Source organism: Centroberyx affinis, unplaced genomic scaffold, assembly GCF_046629955.1.
Source record: "Centroberyx affinis isolate AG114_WGS23_722 - 3 ecotype Tasmania unplaced genomic scaffold, CSIRO-AGI_Caff_v1 ptg000010l_1, whole genome shotgun sequence".
Lineage (NCBI taxonomy): Eukaryota > Metazoa > Chordata > Actinopteri > Beryciformes > Berycidae > Centroberyx > Centroberyx affinis.
The window spans coordinates 426977-443062 of record NW_027278726.1 but is presented as its reverse complement, the minus strand read 5'-3'; the positions used below and the strand labels follow the sequence as shown (position 1 = coordinate 443062).

The following is a 16086-nucleotide window of genomic DNA, read 5'->3' as shown; positions in this document are numbered from 1 at the left end:
ATAGAGTATCTATCTATCTATCTATCTATCTATCTATCTATCTATCTATCTATCGGAACATCACTTAAGATCATGGGCCAAAGGACAGATACAATAGATCAGTGTTCCCCAACCCAGTGCTCAAGTATCCCCAGTCTTGCAAGTTTTTGTTCCATCTTTACTCTTGCACACCTGATCTAATTAAGGAATACACATTTTGAATGCTAGTACAAAAAGTACAAATGAAAGGAAAACTACCAACCTAGTCAAAACTGTCGTGACTATGTTGCAAATCGGCACCATGATAGTTAATGACACTATCCAGTTCTTCTACAGGCTTCCTAAACTCAGTTTGGCATGAACGATTAGACAGACGTGTTGAGGGTTTCATAGCAAACAAAAATTCTATACTTCTATACTATTCTATACTACATGCAATTATTTCACACAATCACACTCAAACCACATGAATTTGTTTTTAAAATTTAGTTTTATTGATTTTATGTACCTGTCATGTAAATCACATGTACATAGTTGCATTGTAAATTTATACGATTATACAAAGTATTTTTGCATTAGTGGAAAAAACAACCACAAGATTTATTGCATTATAGTGAAAGAATCACGTGATATTTACTCTAAATCACTGGTTCCCAAATTGGGGTTTATGGACCTCCAAGGGTCCCCCAAAAAGATTCCACGCAGTTCTGTGCAAACTAGGGTATAATTCAGTTTCATTAGTGTATTATTAATTTACTACAACCTAGCACAGTGAGAGTGTATAAGACTATTTTCATCATTGGTTTCATTTCCCCCTGTTCTCCCGCCACCTACAGAAAAAGCAATTGTGATCGAAATCATTTCCAACAACAATTCTCAGATGCATTTCCCTGGGACAGAATCTTATCACAACAGAGACCTAATGGATGGTTCCTGTTCCATATAATTTGGTTTGCATAAATTAATGACTAGTTACCAACAGGGTGCATTCATACTGAAATTCAACAATACAAGGGTATACTACAACACAACTTAAATACAAAACCATTAGGTTTATAATACAAATCATTATGCAAACAACAGATTTTATTATTTTGTGAAAATACTTAAGAGACAATGGTTGCTTCATGCAAAAATAGCCATTTATCATAGATCACAGTTATACTCATCACCCTGATTCATGAAAATAATATTTAGCCTTAGTGAGGAATTCTCTCTTGTGCTTTACTATGGGCCACTGTTTGTCTTATTAGGCTGAACGGCAAGTGGTCGTAAATTATGCTAAAATGGTGTGTCTAAAAAGCCCTTTGTTTATGGAGATGCAGTATGGGCAGCCTCAATAGCTAAACATTGTTTTGCATCTTAGCCAGAGAGTTTCCTTCATAAATCAGCATCTGTTCATTGCATGCACTCAGAAGAACAAATAAAACAATTAAATTGTTTATCAGCTATTCTACAGGTTTATAACCATCATTTTCCTAACCCTAACAAAAATATGCTCTGTGAATCAAATTCAGAGTGATTATGTTTAATGAATGAATATGTAAACAGTTCATGCCATGGACACTTTGAATGTTTTTCAGTGGCTCAGCGCAGGACATCCACAAATAGGAAGAGTGCGAGTTGAAACCTTGGACTTGTCGCCTTCCCTACGCAGTCACTCAGTCTTATTCACATTGCAGTACATATTTTGGGAGAGCTGGTGTCTGCATTTGCCTTCTGCCGGATGTTTTCTGATTGATTAAAAGGAAACAAGAAATCACCTATGCACCTACACATTAGTACACTGGTTTTCAACATGGGTACACGCAGTCGTATCAACATCTATTTAATGTCAAACCATTTGCTGGATATCTTCTGTCACTGCATGAAGTTGGCCCAATTTTAAAACCGATAGATCAAGCATGACATTAATAAACAATTAGCAGTCCAAAAGAATAAAAACCACAGTGCAGTTTCATGGACTCACCTGCTAAGTCTGTCCGTGAGATTTCCACCAGCCCCTCATACAGGCCTTTGATGGGGTTCTCCCCCGCGATCACTACTCCATGAAGCCAGATTAATAGCATTCGGTGACCATGCTCTTTGAAGCTTTTCATACCTAGAGTTACAATTCAAAATTATCATGCTTATCATGTACCTAGTGAAGTTTAAGGTAAGATGACTGAGAAACTAAGCAACTGAGAATGAAGAGGCAGCTATCAATTCTTTGCCTGTCAGAAGAGAGAATCAATGCATCAAACTGCCTTTGCATGAGGGAAAAAAAGGCAGGTGGGAATTCACAAGCTCATAGTTTGTGACTTGAAAGTTAAGGTTGCACTAGGCAAGATTTATGCAAAATTACACCCATCTTTTCACTCTAACTTACAAAGTGGGACTGTAGTAGAGGAGAGCCTCCCATCCCCAGTATTTGGGATACTCTAGATTCACTGTATTTGCCCAAATTGAATTCTGGTGGCAGGTATGTAACCTTCTCCAGCCAGAAGAAGATTAATGAAAACAAAACTTCAGAGTGAAATCCAAACTGTCTCCTAAACGGCAGTGAGCAAGGCTCCATCTAGAGAAAGCTGGACTCACCAGTGCTAGATCTTTTCCTCTCTCATCCCTTTGGTATAAAGCATCTGACTGGCCGGGTTGATAAACATCAGTGCGCTGTGTGCAGTTTACTGCCGTATTACATGATTTCTGGGTGTTCCAACACTTTTCAAACAGTTGCCTCTCACTGCCATTTGGAGTCGCCAACGTGTAACGTTGCTTTGTGCAGCTTTAAATGATGATGTCTATTTAAAATGCTTTTACAACTAAGTGGTCAGCATGACTCACCTGTCCACTGTTGTTCTATAGCTCGTATGTGCGCATCGGTGAAGCCCCAATGTTGTGCGAGAATCTTCCATTCCCCACGGCATAGGTGCTTAGTGGCCAGGCTCCACAGGACAGAGCGCAGGTGCTGTGTCTCCAGCTGGTGATCCTGCTTGAAGCTAAGCTGTCTCCCCACCCAGGAATCCTGGTCGCTGCCCATGTGATCCTGGAAGCAACAGGTATAACAATTTTCCTGCTCGTAGGGAGTGTTTTGGCATAATGTAAGTGCATACAGTACCTGTAAGGCTGCACAATACATTTATGCGGCAATAAATGTGATGTGCAGCCATACTACAAACGACACCTTTCAATGTATGTTTTTTCCTGTGCTTGTTTTATTTTTTTCCTAAAAGAATGATGGGTATAAGTACAGTCTGCTTCTGTGACAATGCAAATGAGGATATGAGGTCAGCAAACTCACCTTCTCCCATTTGTAAAAACGGTCTGCTTTGATGATCATGTCTACCAAGATGACATGGCTGCCTCTTGCTGCCACCTCCAGGCAGGTTTTCCCCTGCTGTATATATCAATGCATTGAGTAAAGCACTAGACTGGCAAAGACTGAATAGACTAAATAAGAAATATATTAATAATTCATACTTTCTACATCTATGGATGTTAAAATATTATCAGGCAAACATAAGATTCAAGAAGAGTAAAACATCATAACCCTAAAGAAAGAGAATGGTAAGCACAGGTGTTGTATTATATGAGTTGTGATTCGTTTGCTGTGCCAAACACCATCAAATCCCTGGGGACAGTAAAGTTGACAGCATCAACTTCTTTAACTTATCCTCAATACTCAAAGAGGTAAGGTGAAGAGAATAGACTGAGCCAGACTGAATCACACGTGTCCCGACAATAAATAGTTGGCTCGGGGCAAGCTATCTAGAGAGAAGTAACTTTTTTTGTTGTCTTGATATCAAGGTAATTTATCCTACTTACAGTAGGCCTGTGAGCAGTGATGTAGTGGTAAAGTCGGTGATCATCATAAAGCAAAATGATCACCAGAATCCACAAGAAAAGCATTAATTTATGCCTTTTTTCTGAAAAGACCCTATCCTCATAACATACATCAGGTTGATTCTACTTACTATATGTACTGTGAGTTATGTCATTATGTTTTGCGTCAGTCTAAAAAGGTGGTAAATTATTTTTGAACACATTGCCACTTGTTGAGTAAGAGCTACTATACTATGACAAATAAGTCAAAAGTCTTTCTGAAAGGCAGGATCATACTTTACAATTGAAAAGTGTAACTGACTCATAACTTCATAAATTTATTGGATAGGTATCAAAAAGTACAGATTGAATTCATCAAATGAATCAATTTATGGGTTTCTCACCTATTGCTTCTCTCTGTATTTAGAAGCTTGTACTTCAGAACTGTAAAGAGATGTCAATTTGGTTTTCTCAGAACATGTACAATAAACACTACAGAGTATATACTGCAAATTTAATTTTATTCAGAGCATCCAGCCCCAAGTTGCAGGCCTTGTGCGTCACTTGCCTCCTCAGTCTAGATTGTTTTCAGTGTGGCATTCTACCTTGGGTCGGGGCATCTCATAAATGTTACTGCTTCTGCACTATACCTTGTCCGTCAGATTGAGGTTAACTCCAGCGATGAGGATCATCTCGGCCATGTCCTGGCAGCCATGCTCTGCTGCGATGTGCAAGGCAGTCTGCTGTCTCTGTGTGAACATGAATCACATGACCGAGGCCTGTCAAGTCTGCTATCAGTGCACTGTAGCCTTGGTCTTAATGCTAATGTGAACTTTGCTGAAACAAGATTATACTGAACTCATGCTGCGTTGTCTAGGAACAAGACGCCTGATGGATAAGAGTGTCAGCTTAATGTAATGTAAATAATTGGTTCACGTAAACTCACGTAAACCATAACGTGTACCAGTGACTTTGAAACTTGTACTCACATTGTCAGACAAATCCAGGTCACAGTCAGCATCTATAAGTAGCCGTACAATCTCTGTGTGACCGTTGAACACAGCGATGCGGAGAGGTGTGTTGTGTTGCTGTTTAAAAGATAAAGAAGCAGGACGTGTTTGAATGGTTTATCTTACAACAAACAGAAAAACAGTAAAGAGTTGTTTGATTAGAGTTGGAGTTTGTCATGATTTGTCCCAGTCTGCCCCTGTCTGCCATGATCTGTCCCAGTCTGCCCCTGTGCGCTGGTCTACCTCTCCCTTCACTCCCCAGTCCTGCCATCCTCCTGCCAGCCTCCAGATGTCCTCGGACTTCCCCTCATCACCTGTTCCCCCCTCCTGCTCCCACACACCTGTATTCCATCACCTATTAGCTCAGTTACCTTGTTCCCTCTTCTCCTGCCTGCTTCAGCCAATCACCTCCCGGACTCTCCCCTGCCAGCCAGCTGTCCCTCATTTGTCATCAGTCTGAGTGTGTAAATCTAGTCTTGTTTCCTCGTAGTCTTTGCCAGTTCGTTGTTCTGTTGTCACACGTGTGTGTTACCTGCCTTGTTCTCCGTTACCCTGTGTTTCCTGTAGTTATCTCCTTGCTGTTTCACCACTCAGGTTTGGTTCTGTTTTGCCTTTGTTCTGCCAGCCTGTTGTGGTTTGTTGCTTTTGGATAGCCTTTTGTTAGTTTTGCCTTTTGCCTGTCGGCCTGGCCTTTTTGGTTTTGCCTGCCTTGGTTTTGTATGTTACCTCAGTTTCATCATTAAAGCCTTTTTCGTAACCCCAGTTCTCTGAGCCGGTCTTGCGTTTGGGTCCAGCCCCCCTCCTCACATTCGTGACAGAGTTATCCTAATAATGGGAGTGCCCACCAGTACAAAGGAAAGCTCATTATAAAACTGACAGTAGGCCGAGGATGCATCTAAAAGGTTGTTTCTGGTGGCCACAGAGGAATAGCACAATAGTTTACATTTATACAAATCAAAAGTTCATTTGAAAAACCTACTTATAGCTATTTCATTGGCAATCTACGTAATGCCCTATGCTACATTGACTATAAAAAGTATTCACCTCCATTGACCTTTTGTACAAAATTACTACAAGATACATTTATTTAGGCTGTTCTGTTCTAAAGTCTACACAAAATCTTTGTTTTGGTCAGGAACACTCTTCATCAAGTTAAAACCATTATTCTATGAATGGTTATACAGTTGTATTTGGCGGTACAGGTTCTGCTCTCTAGGCTGCTACCTGTATGACTCCAAGCCGCATGCTAAAGATTCAGCAGGGAGAGCAATCAAACCTCCAGGGGTATACAGAACAGAAACCAGCAAGACGCATATCTGAGATATGGAATATACAAATCTACAGAAACACCATCGCAAGTGTATTGATTAATAAGAAACCAGACCAGAGGCTGGGTGGTGGAGGTGCAGTGTGTGGCAGGTAGGAACCACAGGGATGAATGAGGAGCTGACATCTTAAATAGACCGCCTTGATATAACTGTCAGATGTGATTGGTGTTTGTTGACCTCAAGTTGACAATCAGCTGATGTGGCGCGCATGACTTGCGTGTCCCGCCTGAACTAACACGATGCATCATGAAAGTATTCATACCCCATCCTGCCATTATAGTTAGACATTTGGAATATGTTTTTCTTTTCAAAATTGCTCTAATTTTACCTTTCTTGTGAGCGAGTTTTATACCAGGCATAGATGGGATTTTAGGGTGTGGGGAGTTTTCTGCTTCATAATACTGGAATACCAGTGTCACTTAAGAATGACAATTGATTCCAGTTTAGGGAATTTCAAGGAAAAAAAATAGTCTATCATCCCTACATCACTATAAATACAGAGCACTTTTCAGGAGTTTTTTCTATCCAGTGTCTTCATTGACTTGATCTGTGTGCCACTGTGCTTTGTATATATTAAAGACCAAATAGCCCAGATGTATTTGGAACTAATGTTGTAGCAGAATAATGTGCATAAAGTCAAGGGGAGTAAATACTTTTTATTACCACTGTCTTTTGGCAAAGTCGTGCCAATACATCCTGCAAGCTCTAGAAGAGCAACAGAGATGATGTATGGGATCTGCTCTCCTGGATATTCCTGGATATTGTTTCCCACTCCACCTTATTGCTGTTAAACCTGAACACTTGGGAAGACTTATAGATGTGTTCTAGAGACAAATGGATTTCCTGGGGTTTGGCTGCAGCCTTGGTGTGTCACCCCTACTTAGAGGTAGCCACAAACCCCTGTTGATGTATTACCAGCTCAGCTAAAGAGGCTTCAGCATTAATACCAGGGTTCCTACACAGTTTCAATTTCAAAACTCCATACTTTGTCCAGACCTTAATTCCTAGATTTGAAGATTTTAGTGTTCAGTAAGAACTACAGTATGCTGATAGTAGATTAACCCTCCCATATCACTCCTATAGATGATTATTCTTCACAGCAACAAATATCAAAATGATGATGGGTTTCTAAAATCATAGAGAATGTATAGTCGCATGTATATCAAGACAGTACAACAATATTTGTCCATGCTTTTCCAAATCCTTTTGTGCAATTTCCAAACTTGTCAAAACCTGGAAATTACCAGATTCTTTTTACCAGATTTCCAGACAGAGGAAAATAAGGGTGATATCATAGCTAAGCAGTACTTCCATTTGGTCATCAAAGATCAAGTGATTTAACTGACATAAGCAAATGCAATGTTACCGAAAAAAACAAGTCACATTATACTTACATTGTCTACAGCGTCTGTGTTGACTCCTGCCTCCAGCAGCAAGCTGACCTCTCTATCAAAGCCATGCTGGGCCACATAATGGAGAGCGTTCATATTCCTCTGCAGACATTAGCAAACATGATAGGAAGGAGTCAAGCTCTTTCACAAATACCTTATTGTGCAACTTGAAAATGATCAAAACATTGTACATGGTTATCTCTCATTGTGTGTATTGCATATGATACACTACTGTAAATGAACAACCCATACATTAGTTAGTGCATTGACATTACAGCAGGACTCCAACAGTAGTTTGACACACTCATAGTGACCTCCATCAGCCGAGAAGTGCAATGCTGTGAGACCATCCTAACAAAAGATAAAGAAATGCTTAGTAGGAACTCCATATATGAGCAACAAATGAAAAAATGCCTTAGTCTATTTTTGCCATTTTATTACCTTTACATTATATTGTACTTATTACATAATTTAACACGTTTAACATATGATTTGATGCTGGCAATTTACAGGTCCACTCACAATATTCCTCTCATCGATGTCTACCCCAGTCTCCACAATCTTCTGCAGCACCTCTGTATGTCCATGCTTCGCTGCTAGATGCATGGCAGTGTTGTCTTCCTGCAACCCAAATATAAAAGATCACCATGGCAAGATCATCATCTGTGATAACATCCTATACATATATACACCAACACATGCTACCAAGTCTAGAAAAGACTGAATAGTTGGGGTGCGATCACACCTACAGTTTGTTTTCTGTGGTCTGAACCAAAATGGAAAAGTTTACTTTGTTGCATTTTTGTATTTGGTGGGTTTAGATTCACACTGCCCATGTATGTGAACCGGGGGGTTGATTCCAGTCCCTGTAACTTTAGGCTTTAAGCATAATGGACTTGTCTTTGCTCTTTGCTGTAATTTACATTATTTGGTGAAGGTAAATTACAGGAAAATGGTAAAATAGCTGAATATGAGCATCAGTCCAGACTTCATTTTATTATGCTAGGTGTTCCAAGCATGAAGAACTACTGGCTATTAGGTGTCAACATCTGTCTCCTTCTACCCATAAACCCTTGAGTTTTGGGGTTGTTTCCTGTAGTTCCACAGCTTGCTTGGAAAGCACTGAGACCTGCATTATCAGGCATCTCGAATGGAATGGCATTGTTCTCACAAGTTCAAGTTCATTATATTATAGCCCTTCGTCACAAGCATGTCCCAAAGCACTATACAAAGAATGACCCTTCCTAGATCTAACTGATCAACAATCAATCACATTACAAAATTATGTAATACAGTATGAAGCAAAACAAAGCACAACTGCTCACCTGGCCAAATTAACTGAACTAAAGGTGTGAGCGCTCCAGAGTTTGAATAAACTGCTCCAAACATGCTAGATGTGAACGCAAAGCAAAATGTGAAATAAAGCCTTTTAACTTTTTCGCCATTACCCTCTTCGTTTTTTACTGTTGCCACATCTGTTTGCTTTCTCATTCAAGATGATTTATACTTGTCTTTCCTTCATGTTCAACAGCCCTTGACATGTTTGTTTGTTAGAGTAAAATTGCTAGATTTGTGTATGTGTGTGTCTCTACCTTGTCCTTCAAACCATGTGTACAACCCATTCCAATTAGGAACTCCACCACCTCCAGTTGTCCGTGTTCGGCAGCCAGGTGAAACGCCGTCTTCCCAGACTGACCAGAGAGCAGTCATCAGGTTACACATAGGAGCTACTACACACAGTGAGTGTGGTTACATGCACACAGTGTTCCAGACAATAAGTCATATAGTGCAAATATATTTCACACATTCAAAAATGATAATTCTGTGTGAATGTGTATAAAAGATTTGATCAGATTTGAAAAAATTTCAACAAACTAGAATCCATTTTTTTCCACATGCAAGAAAAGAGTTTAAGTTGCACACAATATTTCATGAACAAGTGGAAAAAATGTGCACAGATAATTTCAATCTGAGTGCGCATAAGATTTAGACAGAGAATTTCAGAATGTTTTAGTGCAGCCCTGTTTGTGGCTGCCCAACTACTCATGCAAAGGTGAAACAAGCACACACAAAACTCAGTTACATTTGTGAGAAGGCTGTGTTTGTCTTGGTATTCAATTAACCAGTTGAGATGGACAGATTAGCATCTTATTTGACTATCCAATCAGGGAGCAGCTGGGTGATATTTGAGATTGCAGGCAGTTACCTTGTCCTCTGTGTCGAGGCGGATATTCTCCAGGTCTTCCATGATGAACTCCAGCACTCTGATGTGGCCTCGCTGGGCAGCACAGTGCAGCATGCTCAGACCATTCTGTCATATGGATGTACACACACACACAATATGTTCATTCATAATCAACTGATTCATCTAGTATTAATCAGCCAATAACCTAATAGTTGTATTATTTCTGTGAGGTGAAGTAAGGCAGGTCTTACCTTGTTTTGACAGTTGAGCTTTGCTCCACAGGCCACCAGGATCTGCAGGATCTTTAGGTGACCAAACCAGGATGCCAGAAGCAGGGCATTCATGCCAAACTGTGAAACATATTTAAAGTAATGCTGTATAATAATTCAGCTAATGTTTGCACTGCACTGAACTAATACCATTTCACTGGGACTGAAAGACATACACTTGTGAGATCAATTATTTAACAGTAATCAGGTGTACAGAGTATAGCCGGTGGCTATGTGGTGAGCATTAAAATATCAAGTCAAACAGAAACTATGGGAAAATTCCCTGTTGAAGAAAAACAGCCTAGACAAGTACAGCTGGTTGATGGTCTGAGCTGTTTTGGATGGGCAGTCATCTTGCTGTTGGGCCTGTTTGGAAAACATTTAATCTGTCTTGTCTTAAAGCCTGTTTCCAAACATGGCTGTAGGAGAAGAGAGTGGAGAAGGCAGAGAGATACAGTCGAGAAAGAAGGAAGATGGGTGCTACGTATAGCAAAAACCAGTGGATATTTGCCACAAAAAAAAAAAGCGAAAAAGAGTTTAAAAATTACAAAGAGATTGTGTATTTGTTTTCCATGTAATTGTTTTAACACATTTAGAAATAGAGATACAAGACTGTCTATTTGGTGTATTTGTTTTTTTCAATTTGGGTTACTTTTTCCCACATACAGCAATTACATGCATTTTAGTTCAATTTTTAATGATTTTAAAAAGAGTTAGAGAAAGTGAAATGGTCAGCTGTCTGAAGACCGTTACCCACATGACCAACAAGAAACACCATCATAAGACTGCCACCAGCTAAGACTAACAGAAAACCTTCCAAAATATTTACTAAGCTGGCCACCAGCATAACCAGCTTGACTGGTCTAGGCTTTTTTTTTTTCAGCAGGGTTATATTGTACATATGTGTGTATTCGTACTTCTCTCCATGTGAGAACCAGTTTGAGATTTAGACCTTTTGATTTTGTATTGGTGCAGTTTGAGTGTCTGTAGGTGGCGCTCGTTTCTTTGTCAGCAAAGAGCTACCAGACACCAGGTGTTTGGAGCAGCAAATGGAAAAGCTTTCATGAACTGGATATAGATTGAATAACTATTGTGTTACATCAATTGGTGATAGAGAAGCAGAACATGCATTTATTTACATGAAAATGTTGCAGATTATTACTTTAAGTAATATTAGTTGGAGAATGAATATAATCAATGGAAAGCCATCATAAAGCTAGAAGTACAAGGATGTGTGCGTACACTGTCCTCCTCATCCACTTCGGTGTCATGGTACAGCAGGAGACGAAGAGCCTGTTCATTCCCCGCTCCGGCTGCCCAGTGCAGCGCCTTGCGGTCTACCTGGAGGAGGAGGAGGAGGAGAAGGAGAAGGAGAAGGAGGAGGAGGAGGAGGAGGAGGAGGGGGGGGGGGGGTTGGTGGTAGTTAAAATGTTGCACAGTATTTTACCCCTGGAGAAGGTCTAAATCGAAGCAGAGAAACAGTTAACAAGTGATGGACTCCTATGTTCACACTGCTAGCAACACAATCACCAGAAGGCCATTCATTTTCTATAGAGCTATGTGACCATGGAGACTCAGGCGATGTGTGAACAACAACAACAAGCTTGTTGGCTGAGAAAAGTTGGCCACAGCTGAACGTTTCAGTCATCGGCCGTCTACAGCCAATCAGATTTCCGTGCTTCCTTGTTTACCTACCGATGTGAGTTTGTTTCATGAACAATAGCTCTGCTTGGCAAAATGGATGAGAAGTGGATTCCAGCCTTCTACACTTCCCAGTTCTCGACAACCTTTATTTGAAAGACTAAGGAATAAACTTCTCAAAAACAAAGCTTGGAGAACGGTTACGTCCATCGTTGGGTTGACGGTAAACTCTGAAGTCATTTTATTGAGTTTGCACATACAAGGAATTTAACTTGGTGATTTGCTCCCATAGATCACATTAAACAAATTATAATTAAACAAAGTAGAAAACAACACAATGATGAGGTAGTAAATTAAGAAGTATACACATATAAGTATTTACTACTCCTTTTTATAGATATTTTGACATATCCCATTGGAGCTCTTATTCTCTGTTGGTCCAAGTACTACAGGTATGTAAGAGTAAGAGTAAGAGTAAATATATATATGTCCAAAATCATCAAACTTATCCTTATGAGGGATAGTTCAGTATTTTGAACCCTGGGCCCAAACAACATGTTTTTCGTCATAATCCCTATTAGTAGAAACCATAACTTTGCTATAGCCGCCTGCTCCACCCGTCCAGCAACACCAGGCTGCAGCCTCTTACTCTACTGCAATAGAAACCTAGGGGCATACGCCACAGTCTTTGAAAACTATGATAAACGGTGTTTTGCAAAACACGACGCTCACAGTATAATCATACCGGTGTCAGTATGTTATCTAGAAAAAATTGTAAAAAACCGAGCTGGCAATATTGGGACTGCTCATTTTTCTCACTGGCTTAAAGAACAGATTAGGTCAGAAGAGACAGACTGGTCAAGTGTGATGTCGTTTTTTTTTTTGCCCCAAAAATGGATCCTGCCCCCTTTTTTAATATAGTGTGAAAGTCCATCGACCAACCAAAGACTACAGCAGCTGATTTCATCTGATTAACACAACAAGAGGAACTAATCAGTGAAATGAGCTGCTGTAGTCTTTGAAATGAAAACCTGCAGAATGTCAGCCATGGTCGCCCAGCTCTGCTCTAGAGTATTCAGCAGCAAAGCATTGACCGGCACGACACTGAGAAATCTGCTAAAACAGCAGTTATACGACACATGTGAGATGTGCGTGTTCGCCCTACAACAGGCTCACTTTATTTTTGGCCTTGACGTCCACGCCCTTCTTGATCAGCTCCTGCATTTTCCCCGTGTCGTCCCTCTTCGCCGCATCGTGGAACTCCTTCTCTGACCAGAGCACTGTGGGGAATGATGGACACAAGAAGGGCCGGTGTCAAAAAGGTGTCCAAATCTGCTCCTTACATCACTGAATGGCAGGAGTTGCCTACCCAGCTGATTTCCATTCTATTTGATTCTAGATTCATGGTGCAATCACACCTACTGTTTGTTTTCTTTGGTCCGAACCATAGGTGAAAAGTTACTTTCCAGCATGTATTTGACTCGTTTAGGTTCACACTGCCCAATTACAAGTGAACCAGGATTTGTGATCAAAAGTCATATGGACTCACATGTAGCTTTTTTTATTAGATGGTTTTGGTAACCTGTCATCCTGCCAGGTTAGAGATTTAGCCAGCAGGGGGAGTCAAAACAAATCTGATTCCAGTCCCTGTAACTTCAGCTAAGCATGATGACGGGAAGCCAGAACGTCCGTTGATCCTTGCGGTGCTGTGGGTCGAGTTCTACCACTCATCTGTGATGGGAGCAGCCCACCTGATATCCCCAGTGACATACCTGCTCTCATCCACCTTTTTATTCTAACATCCAAGCCAGGTGTCTATATACTGTAGGTGCACCCCCAAAATAGCACAAGGGAGAGAAAGAAGGTTGTTGAACGACATTCTGGGAAATGTAGGAAATCACTAATTGAAGTAGACAGGTAAACTGAGGGAAGGTGAGTAGGCTACACAAAAAAAAAAAAACGTTATAACACTTCATCACATGATAACTGCATGATGAATTATAACAGTGTAAGAGGATGAGGGTGGAGTTTTCCTTTAAGATTGACACACTAACTTAATATATTTTTGATTATATAGCAATTCACCAGTCAGATTTATGTGATTGACAGCAACTGCTCTTTCGTATGGATACAACTGGATGCCAAAGTCCATTCAAAAATCTGTCAATTTCGTGTTGCCTTAGTTATGATACAGGTATATAAATTATGGAGCATGAATTAAAACCTTTCCACATCTTATAGGAGGGACTGGTATATTCGGCATTCAAGCGACCCATCAAGCGGCACTTTATTTCAATAAAATCTCAACTTTTTGAAATGGTTAACACTTCTCGCTAGTCGAGATTTGTCGAGTGGCTCCGAATGATTCGGAAAATGTGTCAGGTCATGTTCTACCAGGTGTGTACATTTGCCAATAAACAAGTCAACTTTAAATTAGCCTACCACCTTTTTTGAACGGAGTTTGACATAGCCTACCCTCCCCATTCAAGAAAAAACGGTAGCCTACGCATTGGTCAACCAAAAAACAGATGGGAATCCGAATATTTTAGCGACAGTATCATTAAGGCTGTTTGCTACCTAACGGCAAATCAATATGAATAGGACCAACATGAATGGGTGCATATCAAGTGTAGGCAGATAGGCAACACGGACATCCTGCTGATGACAAGATGACAGGTCGCTAAAGAGGAGCAGCTATAGCAAAACGATGCTGTTTCAAGCACATAGCCTACTTACAGATATCATCCTCCGACACCAGGTCGTCCTCCATCTTTTCAGTGTTTTAAAGGCGGCTCTGACTCATTTCACTGTCTTATCTTATTTTATTGTCGCATTTCATTCTGGTTTCTATTATATGATGAGGTTGTACGCTGTGCTGGAAAGCTATTCATACCACTGTCAAGCAAAACAGAATCAAATAAGAAATACAGACGACTTCCGGTCACAGCCTTCAAAATAAAACCCTTATTGATGAGCGTTTGAGTTGTACAGAAATCAAATTTAAGTCGCTGAGGCAAGTCTCAACCAGATTTAAAAAAAAAAAAATGAAACTCTCTCTGAAAGACACCTCCGTCCCCTGGCTCCCTCTGAGCCATCTCTCGAACTTTTGCAGCAGTAATTTGGAAGCCGGTAGGCCTACTCACTCACTTGGTGGCCACCAGCATGACCCCGAAAAGGACACCTATGCAGGGCAGGTGCAGTGGGTAACCAGCACAGCTACAGCTGCAGCTAGTGTGTGTGTGTGTGTGTGTGTGTGTGTGTGTGTACTGTAAAAAATACCCATACACCAGCTTGGCTGCTGCATATGTACACACACAAAGCCCAAAATGGATAAGAGGTGAGGTTGAAAAGAAAAAAATGGTCAAGGGAATGGCCAAGCCTGCAAGTTCTGGAGTTACCTGGTCCTGTCAGAGCCATGGTTCATTAAAGGAACAGTTGAGTTGAATTGATTTATTTCTTTGTGGCATATTGTCTAGGTGTTGGATCTAGTTCTAATTAGCTTTGAGTTCCAGAGCCCTATTGATTTTCATTCTAGTCATATAATCAGGGACTGATTTACACTTGGGACACCAGGCGAATGCAACTAGCTGGTAGCATATAAAACCAGCAGTAGGCTAGTCTGGATTTGAGGATGAAGATTGAGAACCACCATAACTCGAGGGAACAGGAGGGTTGGATGGATGCTTTGCCAGACACTTAGGGGGAGATAGGCTAAGTTCCATCAGTGTTGTTGCAATTCCTACTGGTTGCCGATAGAGGTCATATATTACTTAATGTCCGTTTTTAATTATTTTTTTAACCCCCAAATTGCAAAATTTGATGCCATTATTTTGAAAGCAAAATCGTCGTACTTCCGCAGTCATCTGGGTAGCTTGACGCAGCCTGAGGGAGACAGGAGGTTCTATAGGAGGGAGACGGGCCAACCAACGGCCAATCACACGGAAGGGAAGGGAGAGCAGACACCATAAGGAAACTCCCCATTAACGCTAAAGTTAAAATTCACTTTTTCTATTTCTTCCTACTGAAGCTGTCAGATTTTCCTGTATTCCCACAATACATAGGCTACCACATCTTTCTCTTGTCCTCAGACTGGCACATATTTTGGTGTTGTTGAGGAACAAATGTATAAACATTAAAGTCTACCTTTCTCAAAGTGTAAGGCAAGCCGTTTGGTCATTTATTCCCTAAAATGTACTTGTCACAAAACAACTGCCACTAGTGCTTATTTTTCAGTCACTATTTTGCCATTTAGGCTACTAGTCGCTATAGTAGTTTTACTAGTTACTATGTAGGCTACTAGTTTTAATTTAATAGTACTAGTGGCAAATTTGGTTTTGACTTGTCACTTTTTTTAATAGTAACACCCTAATAAACAATGAGAATTGTTAACATCAGTCACTTAAAACTACTGCTAAAAATGATTAGTCACTCGTACCCATTAAATTAGAACTAAATCTAGAATATAGCAACTTTTTAATTAGC

At 40.4% G+C, this 16086-nt stretch overlaps 1 protein-coding gene across 4 annotated transcripts; it reads right to left on the bottom strand.

Annotated features, from left to right (window-relative positions):
- Nucleotides 1–495: 495 nt before the first annotated feature.
- ankdd1a (ankyrin repeat and death domain containing 1A) lies at nucleotides 496–14463 on the bottom strand. Of its 4 annotated transcripts, none has more exons than XM_071533032.1 (15): nucleotides 14341–14463; nucleotides 12781–12884; nucleotides 11206–11304; nucleotides 9946–10044; nucleotides 9716–9820; nucleotides 9102–9200; nucleotides 8032–8130; nucleotides 7762–7860; nucleotides 7513–7611; nucleotides 4770–4868; nucleotides 4431–4529; nucleotides 3260–3355; nucleotides 2803–3004; nucleotides 1949–2080; nucleotides 496–1712 (listed from the first exon to the last, which is right to left on the bottom strand). In XM_071533032.1, exons 1-15 carry the CDS (start codon nucleotides 14372–14374, stop codon nucleotides 1651–1653), a joined length of 1527 nt encoding a protein of 508 aa, XP_071389133.1. In that variant the 5' UTR covers nucleotides 14375–14463; the 3' UTR covers nucleotides 496–1650. The 4 variants fall into 4 exon arrangements, with proteins under 4 accessions (XP_071389133.1, XP_071389209.1, XP_071389288.1 ...); XM_071533108.1 differs by having other exon boundaries at nucleotides 2803–2947; XM_071533187.1 differs by having other exon boundaries at nucleotides 11206–11300; nucleotides 14341–14369.
- Nucleotides 14464–16086: the final 1623 nt, after the last annotated feature.